We start from the raw sequence: 15,249 nt of genomic DNA, 5'->3' as shown, positions 1-15,249 counted from the left end.
TTCCTTAAAAGGAAAAGAGAGAGAGGAAGAGAGAGAAAGGCTTTCCTGAGAAAGGTTATTATACTTTTCATTCTCAAATGCTTGTATTGATTCTAATAAATGATTCAGTGTCTGCATATTTCCCTAAGAGTACATTGTTGCAAAATAAAGTCAACTTGACTTTGAGCTTAATTTAGCTACAGTCTTCCTCAGTACAAGAGGAATTTGGTGAATATAGCATACATAACTGGTTTTACTTTTCGCTGACAGGTTTTATAGCAGTGAAAGAGATTTGACTTATGAATGTTAACACCAGGTCAAGCACCTGTTTCATTGTGAGTTCAAGTCAATAGTACTTAAACTGAAACTGGAACACTTTCTGAAAGGGAATAGCATTTTTAAATGAATCATTCCTAAAAAAATTCTTTAAATGTTTACCAAAGGCGTTAATTATTGCAGTGATTTAAAAATAATTGTTTTTCAAAAATTTTAAACAGATTTTATTTTTTAGAACAGTTTTAGAGGAAAGTACAGAAATCCCATACAGTCTGCCTCCCCTCCCCACCCCCCCCCACTGTCAGCCAACACTACAGAGGTCCACTTGTTACTGTCAATGGACCTCCACTGACAAATCATTATCATCCAGAGTCCACAGTTTACATTAGCGTTCACCCCTGGTGTTGTATGTTCTGTGGGTTTTGACAAATGTATAATGACATGTATCTACCATTATAGTATCACACAGTATAGTTTTTACTGCATGAAAAGTGTGTGCCGCCTCCATCCCTTCTTCCCTGCTAACCCCTGGCAACCGCTGATCTTTTCACTATCCGTAGTTGTGCCTCTTTCAGAATATTATATAGTTGAAGTCATAGAGTATGTAGCTTTTCGGGTTGGCTTCTTTTACTTAATAATAACATGCATCGATTGTTTCTTCATGTCTTTTCCTGGCTTGATAGGTCATTTCTTTGTAGTGCTGAGTAGTATTCTATTGTCTGGATGGGCCGTAACTTATTTATCCATTCACCTAGTGAAGTAATTAGTGTTTTAAAATACTTATTCTACTTCATTTCTGTTTTTTTCCCTAAGGTTTTATTTATGTCTTTGAGAGAGAGAGCATGCCAGAGAGCAGAAGGGGGTGGAGAGGAAGAGGGACGGATCCCAAGCAGACCCCCCACTGAGCACGGAGCCAGGCCTGGGGCTCCATCCCAGGACCACCCCCCCCCCCCCCCCCCGGCACGACTTGAGCCAAACCAAGAGTCCGATGCTCAGTTGACTGAACCACCCAGGGCCCCCCTTTTTTTTTTTTAACAAATTGAAATAACTTGAAGCAAATAGAAAAAAGATGATTTTTTGAAAGAGAAACTAAGATTTGCAACTTAGATTTACAAATGACTTTTTTTAAAAGGTCACCCTTTTAAGAACATATATAATACTTTTTAAAAGCCTAATTTTAAAAATTAATAATTATATTTTAACATTGGTTAAGCAGTAGTTTTGACAAATATGGTTTTGTGCTGGTTCTACAACTTGCCTTCTTAAATGCAATAATCTTAAAATTTATCAATTAAGGTAAGTTAAACAAATCTAGTAATGAAATTATAGATTAGTCAAGTTTTATGGCTGATTTGCTTTGATAGTTTTTTTTTTAAATAATTGGCTTATTCTTTATTTACTGCCATGCCTAAATCATAATCTTAGAGGTTTATTGTTCTGAACAGTGTATTATTCCCTCTAAATACTAATTTTTATAATTTTCCTAGGAGAGAAAGTTGCCATAATAAAAATACTTTTTGCCACATAGTTAACTGTTACTTTTCCTGGAATTTTACAACTCCCAAGTTTATTTCTACCTCCATAAGAAAGTTCCTATTTTTTCTTTTACTAAAAGGTCTGGGGTGTGTGGCTGGCTTAGCTGGAGGAGCATGCAACTCTTGATCTCGGGGTCGTGAGTTCAAGCGCCACGTTGGGGGTAGAGATAAATAAAACTTAAAAAAAAAGATCTATTCAGGGAAAAAAAGATAAAAGATTAAAAACTAGAGAAATAATTGGCACCATTCCTCCGCCTTGTACATTGCTATTTGAATGTAATTTGGTGCAAACTTACCGTAAAGAATTTTTGCATTACGCATCAAGAGCTTTGGAGTGGTTTTCAGTCCTTGGACCAAAAAAATTCTATTTGTAGGCATCTCTCCTGTTGAAGTAATCAGATCTGAATGGAGAATTATGTGTGAGGATATTCATTATGGTGTTATTTTTTTTTACAGTGTTATTTCTGACAGTACATGATTTGACACAGTGGCTCATTGTCCATGTGTAGATAAATGACTTTAGCAATATGATATAAGTTGATATGACAGAGTAATATGCAGCCATTCAGTCATGTTTTTGAAAAATGATTGTGGGTATGGTTTTATCTAAGGGCATGTTACATTTTATTTTTTTTATTTTTCTAAAGATTTTATTTATTTATTTGAGAGAGAGGAGAATGAGAGACAGAGAGCACAAGAGGGAAGAGTGTCAGAGGGAGAAGCAGACTCCCTGCTGCGCAGGGAGCCCGATGTGGGACTCGATCCTGGGACTCCAGGATCATGACCTGAGCCGAAGGCAGTCGCTTAACCAACTGAGCCACCCAGGCGCCCCAGGGCATGTTACATTTTAAAAGTGCAGAATACAAAAAGCATGATGCAGGCAAATTATCTTGATATGCTAACAAACTCCTAGAAATGTTGATGAGCATAGACAGAATACTGGAAGGAAATATGGTGAAATAAAGTGATAATCTCTAGGTAGTGGGATATATGTGATTTTATTTTTTTGAACTTATCAGTGTTTTACCAATTTCTTGAAGTGAGAATGTCCATTTGTTAGAAAAAAATCATTTCTAAAAATAAACTGGCTAAAATAGGAAATAGTCCCAGTAATTCATTATATGAGGTTGTACAGTAGTTCCACAGTATTCCAGCCCTTGAGCTTGACTTTTCTTCCTATTTCTTACCATCCAAGACTAGACTTATCTTCATTTGGAAAGTTCACACAAGCTTTAATTTTTTCATTTGTTGTCCAGAACTTTGCTGTGCCCGATCTTCTCCCGGCCCCAACCCACTCCGTCTTTCTCCACTGTTTTCACACACCACCTTGAAAGGCTGTGGCTTGCAGAAATTTTCTGGGACTACACCCCCTTTTCTAGGATGATATTTGCTTCTTACCCAGTTCCAGCAATTCAACATGTATATGAGAACGAGAAGACATCGAGACTTTACCCTTGCTAAATATTAACTGTTTTGTTGTGCTCTTATTAATTGCCTGATATCCTCTTGTTTTATTAGAATGTTACAACATATATTTCCAGAACAGGATCAGAGACTATATATTTTTAAAATAGTTTAGGAGAACTAATCACATTTTCACGAGTATTGTTTCATATAAGAATGGCTTGAAAAAAATGTTCGGAATTTGCCATCAGGAAATACCAGTGCTCTTTGTGATCTATCTTTGTAACAATTAACATTTACTGGTTGTTCCCTGTGTCCAAGCATGTTCTCTCACTTCTTTAGTCTCTGTAACAATCTTATGAGGTAAACAGATTTTGGTGTTGTCCTCATTTTAGTGAAGAAGTGGGAACGATGGAAGGTTAAGCTGAGCCCCCACAGCTGGTCCACAGCACAGCCGGGACTCAGACCCGGGAGTCTGAATACAGCACCTGTGCCATCTTCAGACGGCTTTTGTCCTGACTCCTGTAAAGCCTTGGGCAGCAGCCAGCTTTTTAGACACTTTAGGGCTGACAGAGATTTTAGAGATGATTGAAAGCCCTTGTGTTTCAGGTTTGTTAATCAAGGCTTGGGAGCAGCACCTGTGCTAAGAGGACAAAACTGTAGTCTGACGCCAGGCGAGGGATTGTGAGTGATCATTTCACGAGCCCACAAGCAGGCATCTGTCAGAGATGAAGAGGGTTTGCTGATACTTGCTGTTTCATTATATACTTATTTCAGGAGAGGATTGCCACCAGCATTCTGTTATTGATCATCTCATTGAAGGTTGCCATATCTGAAATGTGGTCACCAGCAAGAAGTGAACATTCTGGGTGGGAGGGGATTTGAGCTCCAGCATCGTAAAAGTTGAGGGTCACAAATGGTTACAGATCAGGAGAGGAAGAAGAAGAGTAGGGAATAGACGTAGCGCTCTAGATGTTGAGGCTAAGACATTTTGTTCTTACTGCACATATGCATTTGTCTTGTTATAGCCTCTTAGACTTTCCTAGCTGCATGGACTGGCCGAGCTGTAGTTTTGCCTTGATGACACCCAACACAGTTATTTCTTATGTAACATAAAATCCATCTCATTAGTAATCAGCTCCAAGAAGGCAGCTACCAGATTTCTTTACATTCCCCCCTCCCAGTGTCTATTACCCGACAGTACCTGTCGGGTAAGAAGTGCTCAGAAATGTTGAATGAATTGAACTGGCTTGATTTAATTATTTTAATTTTGTCTCCCGCTCCAGCCAGATACTCATTGTCACATGAGAATTACAACACTGAATCCTCAGTATTAGGACGTAAGGACAAATCTTCATTTCACAACTAAAGGGGATTGCGGGAGCTTCTTAGAGTTGTGAGTTTAGATTTAAAATATGGAAGTAATCTTCCCCAAAGACCTCATGTTCTTTTAAAAAACAAAACCAAAAAAAAACTGGGGCACCTGGGTGGCTCAGTTGGTTAAGTGTCCGACTCTTGGTTTTAGCTCAGGTCAAGATCTCAGGGTCATGAGATTGAGCGTGTGTTGGGCTCTGCACTCAGCACAGAGTCTGCCTGAGATTCTCTCTCTCTCTCCCTCTCTGCCCCTCCCCCCCACTCACATGGGCTCTCTCTTTATTTTTTTTAATTAATTTTTAAAGATTTTATTTATTTATTTGACAGAGAGAGAGACAGAGAGGGAACACAAGCAGGGGGAGCGGGAGAGGGAGAAGCAGGCTTCCCGCTGAGCAGGGAGCCCGATGTGGGGCTCGATCCCAGGACCCCAGGATCATGACCTGAGCTGAAGGCAGATGCTCAATGACTGAGCCACCCAGGCGCCCCACAGGCTCTGTCTTTAAATAAATAAATAAAATCTTTTAAAAAAACCCAAACATTTTACTTTGAAAAGTCACAGAGTAAAGAAGTATCACATACCCTTCATCTAGATTTTCCAAAGTTAGCATTTTACTATGTTTGTTTTATATATTTTTTCTCTGTATATATAAACACTTTTCTGAACCATTTAAGGGTAAGTTGCAGACTTGATGCTCTTTTATCCCTAAATAATTTGGTGTATATTTCCTAAAACCACAACACTCTCTTGTATAACCAATACAAATATCAGAATCAGGAAATCAACACTGATTCCATCCTTTAACCTATAGATCTTACTCACCTTTCACCCAGTAATGTCCTTTATCGGAAAAGAAAAAAAATCTAAAGGGTCCTTGAGCCAGCCTAGGGTCATTTGCGGCATTTAGTTGTCCTATCACTTTAGTCTCATTTTGTTCTTGTCTTTCATGTCCTTGACATTCATGAATGTACAGGTTATTTTGTAGATGGTCCCTCATTTTATGTTTGTCCCTCATGATGAGATTTAGACTATGCATTTTGGGCAGGAATATCACAGAAGAGATACTGTGTCCCCTTCAATACATCCTAACAGAAGTCACACAGTGACTTACTGGTGATGTTGAACTTTGATCCCTTGGAGGTGGTGTCATCCTGTTTTCTCTCTTTCTCTCTTGTGGTTATTTCTCACCCCATCTCCCTATAGGAATTGTTGCATTAGTAAGTATCTTGCAGGAAGATACTTTAAGACTGGAAATACCCTGTTTTTTCACCAAATTTTCGCCTAGTGGTTAAGCACCCTTGATGATTCTTGACTGAAATGATTGTTACTTACAATTACAATGTTTGCCAAATGGTCTTTTATCTCAGATTATTTTAACTCTTGAATTAACCGTGGTTTATTGTTGAATGCAGAAGTAGCTCTCAACCTTGCTTATACATATGTCCCAACAAATTTGGCCACATTTTTTTCTTTTGCTATCTTTTTTGAAAGACTTGATTTTTTTAGAGCAGTTTGAGATTTATAGCCACATCAGGAGGAAGGTATAGGGATTTTCCACATCCCTCTTGCCTCCACAGACACACAGCCTCTCTCATTGTCTGCTTCCCCCCGCAGAGTGGCACATTCGTTACAAGAGATGAACCTATAAAGTGACACATCATAACCACCCAAAGTCCACAGTTTGCATTACGGTTCACTGTTGGTGTTGTACATGTTACGGGTTTGGAGAAATGGATAATGGACATCTATCCATCATTATAATATCACATAGAGTATTTTCATTTATAAAGTTATTAGATGCTCATTTTCATAGAAGATGTAACTGGAAATATTGATATTGTTAATTATTAATTAGTCCCTAATTTAGGTGGTGTTTTAGTCGCCTGTGGTTAGGAGATCATACTCTAACATTTATTCTCTTTATCTTTTTTTTTTTCCATTGAGGCATTTTATTTGCAAGTATGTATTACATCCCTAGAAAAAGAATCCCAGGATTTTCCCTCCTGTGTGTTTTCGTCTTGCTTCTTCATTGTCCATGATGCCAGCTGAGGTTTTCAGGACAATGAAACCAAACTGGCGGGACGGGAGCAGGTTGTTCTACCATTTTTCTAGATCTTTCAGTTGTACATCAAATCTGGGGCTGATCACTCCACACTTGTTTAACCTGCCCATGAGGTTCACAACAATTTTCCCTGCTCTGTGATCATCAGTGATTTTAAATTCGCCAATGTAACCATACTTCATTATCACAGTGAGAAACCGGATGATGACTTTGGAGCATGGCCTAATAAGAACCTGGCATTTGCCTCTCTTCTCAGCATTGTTAATGCGCTTGAGAGCATCTGCCAGGACATTCATGTGCACCGTTAATGGCAGCATGGAAAGATGGCGGAAAGAGCTATTCTCATGGGCAGTGGGGGTAAGAGCTCAAGTGAATGCAATCTAAATCTCAGGTATAACATGACACAGGAAATAAATAACATGATTACTTTTATTAACACTTTGATACATATTTTCATTTTCCAGTTTTAATTAACTTTAACTTCTGTGTTTTTTAATGTTTGTTTTTGAGGTACTGACCAAAGAGCAGATTTGTACTTGGAAGGAAAAGACCAGCTTGGCGGGTGGTTTCAGTCTTCTTTATTAACAAGTGTGGCAACAAGGAAAAAAGCACCTTTTAAGTAAGTGTTAAACCTGAGCTAAACAAGTCTTCACACTTTAAGTACTTCTGCTGGGTACTCGCTTTATTGCGCTTCGCAGGTACTGCATTTTATTTTTACAAATTGAAGGCTCAAGACTTCCGTGGAGGAAGTAGCTGCAGATGTGGTAGAAACAGCAGGAGACCCAGAATCAGAAGTGGAGCCTGAAGATGGGACTGAATTGTGCGATCTCCTGATACAGCTTTCACAGATGAGGGGTAGCTTCTTGTGGATGAACAAAGAAAGTGGTGTCTTGAAATGGAATCTGCTCCTGGTGAAGAGGCAGTGAAGCTTGTTGGAGTGACAGCAGAGGCTGTGAAGCTTGTTGGAGCGACAGCAGAGGCTGTGAAGCTCGTTGGAGCGACAGCAGAGGCTGTGAGTGAAGCTTGTCAGAGCGACAGCAGAGGCTGTGGAGCTTGTTGGAGCGACAGCAGAGGATGTAGCATATTACGTCAGCTTAGCTGAGAGAGCAGGGGCAGGGTTCCAGAGCGTTGGCTCCAAGTTTGAAAGTACTATTCCGGGTAAAATGCTATCAGATACCACATGAAACAGAGAGACGGTTCATGAAAAGCCGTCAATCACTGTGGCAAACTCCATTGTTGTCTTATTTTAAGAAATTGCCACAGGGGCGCCTGGGTGGCTCAGTCGGTAAAGTGTCTGCCTTCGGCTCAGGTCCTGATCCCGGGGTCCTGGGATCGAGCCCTGCGTTGGGCCCCCTGCTTAGCGGGGAGCCTGCTTCTCCCACTTCCTCAGCCCCTCCCCCTGCTTGTGCTCACTCTCTCGCTCACTCTCTCAAATAAATAAAATCTTAAAAAAAAAAAGAAATTGCCACAGCCACCCCCACTGGCAGCACCCTCCACCCTGATCAGTCAGCAGCCATCAACCTCCCATAGCAAAAGGATTACAATTTGCTGAAAGTTCAGGTGATAGTTACCATTTTGTAGCAATAAAATATTTCTAAATTAAGGAATGTACATTGTTTTTTTAGACATAAAGCTATTATACACTTAGTAGATTACAGTATAGTATAGACATAACTTTTATGTGCACTGGAAACAAAAAAATGCCTTTGACTCACTTTACTGCAGTAGTGTGGAGCCAAAGCTGCCATATCTCCGAGGTATGTCTGGATATAAAACATCTTTACTAGCTTAATCTTTTGTTTCATGAGAGAAATAAGAATTTGAAGTAAGAGAGAGACAAAGGAGACAGTAATACAGAGAAGTCTTGTCACTGGTACACCCTGTTATTCCCACAAGAGGTAACAGCATTGACTGGAACAGTGGGGACATCTGTGAAGAGCTAGATCTTGAAATACGGGAAGACTTGACATGGAGGAATATAGAGAAGGGCACTCTACGTTGATTGAAGGCAGCCTGAGGTCACATATCCTTATATTCGTAATATCCACAGGTGGCTAATGAACTGAAACATTCCTGTAGTGAATTTTATTAGATTGTTGCTGTCTCACAATGAAAATCCATCCCAGAATAATTTCCGTGTTTGTTTCTTGTATAACATGCTTTTAAACGCCCGTAGAACAACAGATCTATTTGTCTCAAATTGTCTTTTTGAAAATAATCTTGAGATGATAATCTGCTCTTTTTAAGACATACTTTTTCCTGGTTAATTTTAATGATCAAAATCAATACATAATAGATGCTCAGGAAATATTTGTGTATGAATGTAAACATCAAAAATTTTTCTACGTATAAGAGCTTACTGTCTAACAATCATGATAAATAAGCAGCTGAGAATTTGACTTTCAAGAAAAGCTTTCATACATAATCCGTTTAGAAAAATCCTGTTTTTTTTTTCAAGCTGAAGTACTCTTTAAGCCATAAATGATCTTCAAAGAGATCATTATAACTATGTTTATTATCATAACGGCTGATTTGTCTTCTTAGGACAGTGGTGGTTCATGGATTCACCCTTGGGGAAAAGGGAGAAAAGATGTCCAAGTCTCTTGGGAATGTCATTGATCCTGATGTGGTCATCAATGGAGGACAAGTAGGTGGTTCTCTAAAACCTTTTTTGTTTTGGGGCACCTGGGTGGCTCAGTCAGTTAAGCGTCTGCCTTCGGCTCAGGTCATGATCCCAGGGTCCTGGGATCGAGCCCCATATCGGGCTCCCTGCTCGGTGGGGAGTCTGCTTCTCCCTCTCCCGCTCTCGTGTTCTCCCCCACTCTCTTTCTCTCTCAAATAAATAAATAAAATCTTTTAAAAAAACAAAAACAACTTTTTTTGTTCTAACGCTTTTAAGTTGGCAGCCAAAACCTTAATGTAGTTATTTCAGTGTAAAACAACAAAAATATCAACAACAACCATCTTTTATGCTAATAGCAGATGCCTTACCATGTTTTAAATCTAGACTTTTTTTTTTCCTCCCAAATTTTTATTTAAATTGTGGTTAGTTAACATGTAGTGTAGTACCGGGTTCAGGAGTAGAACTTAGTGTAAATCTAGACTCTTAATGATTTTAATGAAAAAGAGAAGGGCTGGGATTGTGGCCCCATTGGCTTATTTCAGGTCTGAATCTCTAATTAGGTCCTGAACCATGCTATCCACCTCCTCCCTCCCCCTTTTTTAAGATTTATCTATTTTAGAGAGAGAGCATGTACGCAAGCAGGGGGAAAGGACAGAGGGAAGGAGAGAGAGAAAATCCCCACTGAGCATGGAGCCCAACGCGGGGCTCGATCTCATGACCCTGAGATCATGACCTGAGCTGAAATCAAGAGTCAGATGCTTAACTGACTGAGCCATCCGGGCGCCTGATCCCTTCTTTTAATTGGAACTTTAAAAATTGGGAAAATGTATTTAAAAAAACAAAAATTTACAGTTACATGGAAACAGTGTAAGAAAAAAATGAGATTGCAACTTCATGTTTCATTATATTCTTGGAAATTATACACTTTAAAGCAAATCATTGATGGACATCAGATCTGGGGTTGCTAATAATTTGCTTTCTTTTGGAGTTGCTTTCAGAAAAGAAATCACTTGTCTGTTATTTTACTCCTTTGGCTTTTTACTGCCCTCCTGTCCAGGAATCCTTGCTGTATGTGGAGTTGCTGGGGAGTGCCGGAAGGGAAAAGCAGCCCCTCTATTCCCCTTCCTCCATCAGAGAGGCGTCAGGGCTCCACTGAGGCCCCAGCTGTGCTAGAAGGACGTGTGCAGACACGCCCGCGTCTGCACAAGCAGCGGGACCGCAGAGCGCACGCTTTCGCAGTGTGGTTTACGTGCAGCTGATTCTGAGATTGTTAGCCCTGTTTCATTACAGTGCAGGGGGATTTGATGCCCAAGTTGTGCTCAGATATTTCTGAGGAGGAATACCTAAAACATTTGATCACCTAATTAGAATTGAAAGCCATTTATATGTTTACATGTCTTTTTTCTCCACTGAAAGGATCAAAAAAAGGAGCCTCCCTATGGTGCTGATGTCCTTCGCTGGTGGGTAGCGGAGTCCAACGTCTTCACTGAAGTGACCATTAGTCCATCTGTACTTAATGCTGCCAGAGATGATATTAGCAAGGTCAGAGTCATTATTCTTCCTGTTTCTGAATAAAAGGTCAGCTAAATAACTTTTTTTAAAAATGAGGAACATTTTGTTTGGTATTGCAAAACAGCAATGGAAAATGAGTTTCCACACGTTGTGAGCATTTAAAAATAATCCTGTTTGTTTAAAAATATTAATAGTGTAATCCTAAAAACTTTATATGTTGTCTTTTATACTTCATAAAATATAGCATAATACAAAATGATAATTTAATATACTTTTTAAAAAAAATATTTTATTTATTTGTTTGACAGAGACCTAGCGAGAGAAGGAACACAAGCAGGGGGAGTGGGAGAGGGAGAGGGAGAAGCAGGCTCCCCGCCAAGCAGGGATCCCGATGCGGGGCTCGATCCCAGGACCCTGGGATCATGACCTGAGCCAAAGGCAGACACTTAACAGTTGAGCCACCCAGGCGCCCCTAATTTCATATACTTCTCATGTGCTCAATGACCTTTCACATTTATTCCATTTATCTTTATTTTTGCCTGTGAAGCAGGTGAAAATAATATTTTTACCTATACAGATGAACAAACTGGGCCACCGAAAGGTGGTTTGGCTTTATAAGGTTATAAAGAAATATAATGAAAAATCAGTCTTCATGTGTAAAGTCCAGGGGTTCGTTCTGTAACTTGGCTATTGAAATGAGAGTCTCTTTTTTTGCATTTGTAGTCTCATTTAGGAATGATATTTTTTAAAACAGTATCCCATTAAGAAAGTAACATGAGTTGTATAAAAATTATAGAAAAATAAAATAACTTTTCAGCAAGAATTGAAGGCCTCATATATTTTTTGACTGCATGTTTTTTTCAACCTTAATAGCTCAGGAACACACTCCGCTTTCTTCTGGGAAATGTCGCTGGTTTCAACCCAGAAACAGACTCCGTCCCTGTTAACAGTATGTATGTTGTAGACCAGTACATGCTGCACTTACTGCAGGGCTTAGCAAACAAGGTCAGTATGAATTAGTAAGCTCTTGGGAAATAGAAATATCCGTACTGCCAAATGTTGAAATTGGAATGCGTGCAGGCAGAATAGATGCTACTAGAAATAGTAATGACTGCAGTGAGAAGAATTATACTTGATAAATTGCACACATTCTGAGGTTGACTTTAGGTATGAAATCTTAGGATTTTTTTCCTGGTTTTTCAAAAGACTATCAGTACCTGGTGGAAACATAGGCCCAGGCCTCAGACCACATTTTTCTCTCAAGATCTGCTTTATGTATTTCTCCAACAAGAAGGAATAAAGTAGAGCCGTATTTTATCTGCAGATGAACCCATCAAACTATAGAAATAACTGAAATGACTATTCCTATGTGTTTTGTAAGATACTTCTCATTTATATATAAACAAAGATAATGTGTGTTTTCTCAAAAATTGGAAATGTGGTTGCTTCTATGTACCGTTAAGTCAGAGACATACCTGCAGATTTTTGCCCTCTTTTACTTTTCAGGCATAAATGAGGGAACATTGGTAACTTGCATTCTTTGCTATTTTAAAATGGTGTAGTTTATCAGTTTAAACCTGATCCCTTCCTTTGATGAGTGTTTTATCTAGTTCCAAGAGTAGAATATTCAGTATTTTCTGACAGTAGTTGAATTTGATATCCAGAAATGTTTGAAAGATCCTCAGTCACTCTTGCATATCTCCTTTTTTGTAGTTGTCTGCCTTTGAAACATATTTTGAAAAGGTACATATTTTGCTCATGATGACTTACATTTTCGTTGGCATACCCCAACTTCCAAATTTATTGGCTTTTGTTCCCTAGATTACTGATGCATATAAACAGTACGATTTTGGAAAAGTTGTTCGGCTGTTACGAGCATTTTATACCAGAGAGCTCTCTAACTTTTATTTCAGCATAATCAAAGACCGGTATGTATGACTGAATATTAAAATATTCAACTATTTCTTGAGTGTCTATAGTGGCGAGCAAGATGGGTGACATTGTGCAGTTATTAAGAAGTTGGGTTCTCAAGTTAAGTGATAATACAAACCTCATAATGTGATTATGAAGAGAGAGAACATAAGGAATGTGCTTTGTGCTGTGTTTGAGAAAGTAAGTGCTCAGGAAGGAATAGGTGCCAGTATGAGGTGAGGAGTATGGCACCTATCCTCGGGAGTTTGTAAATTTTGAGGAGGAGAGACAAATATACAGGCACCTGTTACCGTGGTGACACATCGTGTAGGTCAGTGATGTGCTTTTAGAGGAAGGCTTGGTGCTTGGTCTTCACCGATAGCAGCCAGGCCTGTGTGAGGGTCGGCCCCAGGCCATCAGCACCTCAAGGACCTTACGCGCAGGGACTGGGACTCCCTCCGAACACGCTGCCAAGATTGGAAGAGAAGGAGCATCAGCTAACGTCTCCGTTGTCCTCTAACACACAGTCAGCCGTCTCAGCCTCGCGGTGCCTGTGGCACAGCTGCTGCGAGAGGTTCCCCTCCGGGGAGGGAAGTGGGGTAGAGGACTCAGCTGGACAGTTAGGTGACGGAGTATCTGCTGCTTAAGTCCCACGGTGGTCCGAGCTGCAGGATTCGCCCCGCGGCAGGAAGAAGCCCGCCTGAGGCGCATCCTGCCTCTGCATCCTCTGCGTATAAAACGGCCCCTGCTGAGCACGTGCTTCTCGTTCAGGCTCTACTGTGAACGTGCAGGTGACCCCAAACGGCGCTCTTGCCAGACCGTGTTAGCTGAAATTTTGGACGTCGTGGTTCGTTCGTTTGCCCCCCTTCTTCCTCACTTGGCTGAAGAGGTGTTCCAGCACATGCCTTACACGGAAGGTAAGGAGTACTTGATGGATTCCTGAGAGGACAAAGGCCCTTGATGAGGGCCGCAACCTCAGATCTCATCTGTTTCGTGGAAGGGGTACTTCCGCGCCTACAGTGAGCGCCTTGTGGCAAGACGTGTCTTGGTCCTTCCGTCCTTTGCCCTCGTTTGTCACAGAGTAGGATGGATTTCAGACAGCCTTCAGGCCACCGTCGGAGTGCATTCTGCAGCGTGCCGGCAGCTTGACCGTACTGCAAGATCAGTTTCTTAAATACCTTTATCAGCGTCTGAAGTTATGATTTAGGTTTTATTGAAACCAAGTGTAGGGCCTTTTAGTGAATATTTTTATAATAGTCTTTCCCCTCTGATTGTATTAAGCTTATAGAAAATTAGGAACTATAGAAATTTAGAAAGAGGAGGAAAAGTCACTCATGATTTGTCTTACTATCCAAAGACAACTACTGTCAATATTGGGCTATTTTTTTCTATTTTATTTTCTTCTAGGCATCCTTTTTTCCTTTGGGATTTTACTATAATATTTTATCCTTTGTTTAAGTTTCAAAATGTGAATATAAATGGTAGGCATTTAGAATGGCTCCATAATACTTACCGTAAGTATCAATTCTTGTTTCCCATGAATAGTAAATATTTAATGGTTAGATCTTTCTATGCAGTTTGGAATATATGTAAACGACTTTTATTTTTTATTTTTTTATTACTGTTTTCTTTTTTTCAAAGAACCCCAGAGTGTTTTTCGTACTGGGTGGATTAGAACAAGTTCTATCTGGAAGAAGCCTGGATTAGAGGAAGCCATAGAGAGCACATGCGCCATGAGAGATTCATTTCTTGGGAGCATCCCTGGTAAAAATGCAGCCGAGTACAAGGTTATCCTTGTGATCGAGCCTGGGCTGCTTTTTGAGATAATAGAGGTGAGTAGCAGTTTGTCTCTTTGGAAGGGATGTTCGTATCCTACCACTTTCACCTGAAATTTGGCTTTTAAAAATCTCTGTATAAGTAAGATTTTTTTACTTTAGATATCTTGTAATCCTGATATTATCACAGATTGTTTCCTCCTTCTCTATGCTTCCTTTCCCTTCTCCTACAAAACATGTACTCTGTTGCTACATCCTTTGTAAGTTGAGACAGGCAAGGTGCAACAAAGTCCTATTTGAAATGCAAATCCTCGGGGCTTTTTAGGTAAGTGACAGAAACTGATGACATTATTATTACAATACACAAAAATTGAGGGTTTTGTGTTAAGGATCTAGTTTTCTGAGAATTTTGTCCATCTGGACCAGGTTCAAAACAAATCTAAAGAAGATTTCCATCTTTTTCTCAGGAGATTTGAAGAAAATTCATTTGCTCCAGCAAATTACCATGCCATCTCAAAGCATTCCTCCTATTTTTATTTCCAGAAGAACCATCAAGGTTTTCTTCTTGGCATTCTTAATTGTTCATTGGCCACATTGGCTTATAGCTTAACATATTGACTCAAGACTTTTTAATGCTTGAGAAGAGAATTGACAATATGTTTTTTAAAGTTTTACTGCTATCATAGTTTTCTAAAAATGACCATCTCACTTGGTTGGTATGGCAGTATCGTAGCCAATGAGGTTTATCCGAGGCGTGATTATTGCGAATTGGTTGGTAAGCTCAGGTTCAATTTTTAGTA

The 15,249-nt window shown here is 39.7% G+C and overlaps 1 protein-coding gene and 1 pseudogene across 5 annotated transcripts in view; one reads left to right on the top strand and one right to left on the bottom strand.

Moving 5' to 3' along the window:
- IARS2 (isoleucyl-tRNA synthetase 2, mitochondrial) overlaps positions 1-15,249 on the top strand; it is a 77,151-nt gene that overhangs the window by 38,948 nt on the left and 22,954 nt on the right. For all 5 annotated transcript variants that reach the window (XM_073884083.1, XM_073884085.1, XM_073884082.1 and 2 more), the window contains exons 15-21: positions 7,139-7,247; positions 9,173-9,275; positions 10,668-10,793; positions 11,637-11,768; positions 12,585-12,691; positions 13,446-13,591; positions 14,316-14,506. In XM_073884083.1, the coding sequence (XP_073740184.1) occupies positions 7,139-7,247; positions 9,173-9,275; positions 10,668-10,793; positions 11,637-11,768; positions 12,585-12,691; positions 13,446-13,591; positions 14,316-14,506 (914 nt within the window). The remainder of the gene's footprint in view (positions 1-7,138; positions 7,248-9,172; positions 9,276-10,667; positions 10,794-11,636; positions 11,769-12,584; positions 12,692-13,445; positions 13,592-14,315; positions 14,507-15,249) is intronic.
- LOC112839138 (small ribosomal subunit protein uS8-like) lies at positions 6,498-6,924 on the bottom strand (annotated as a pseudogene).

This window comes from Callorhinus ursinus, unplaced genomic scaffold (assembly GCF_003265705.2).
Source record: "Callorhinus ursinus isolate GAN/ISIS: 27379988/994484 unplaced genomic scaffold, GSC_fseal_2.0 scaffold54, whole genome shotgun sequence".
Lineage (NCBI taxonomy): Eukaryota > Metazoa > Chordata > Mammalia > Carnivora > Otariidae > Callorhinus > Callorhinus ursinus.
The sequence above is the reverse complement of the archived record's forward strand: the minus strand, read 5'-3'. Positions and strand labels throughout refer to the sequence as shown.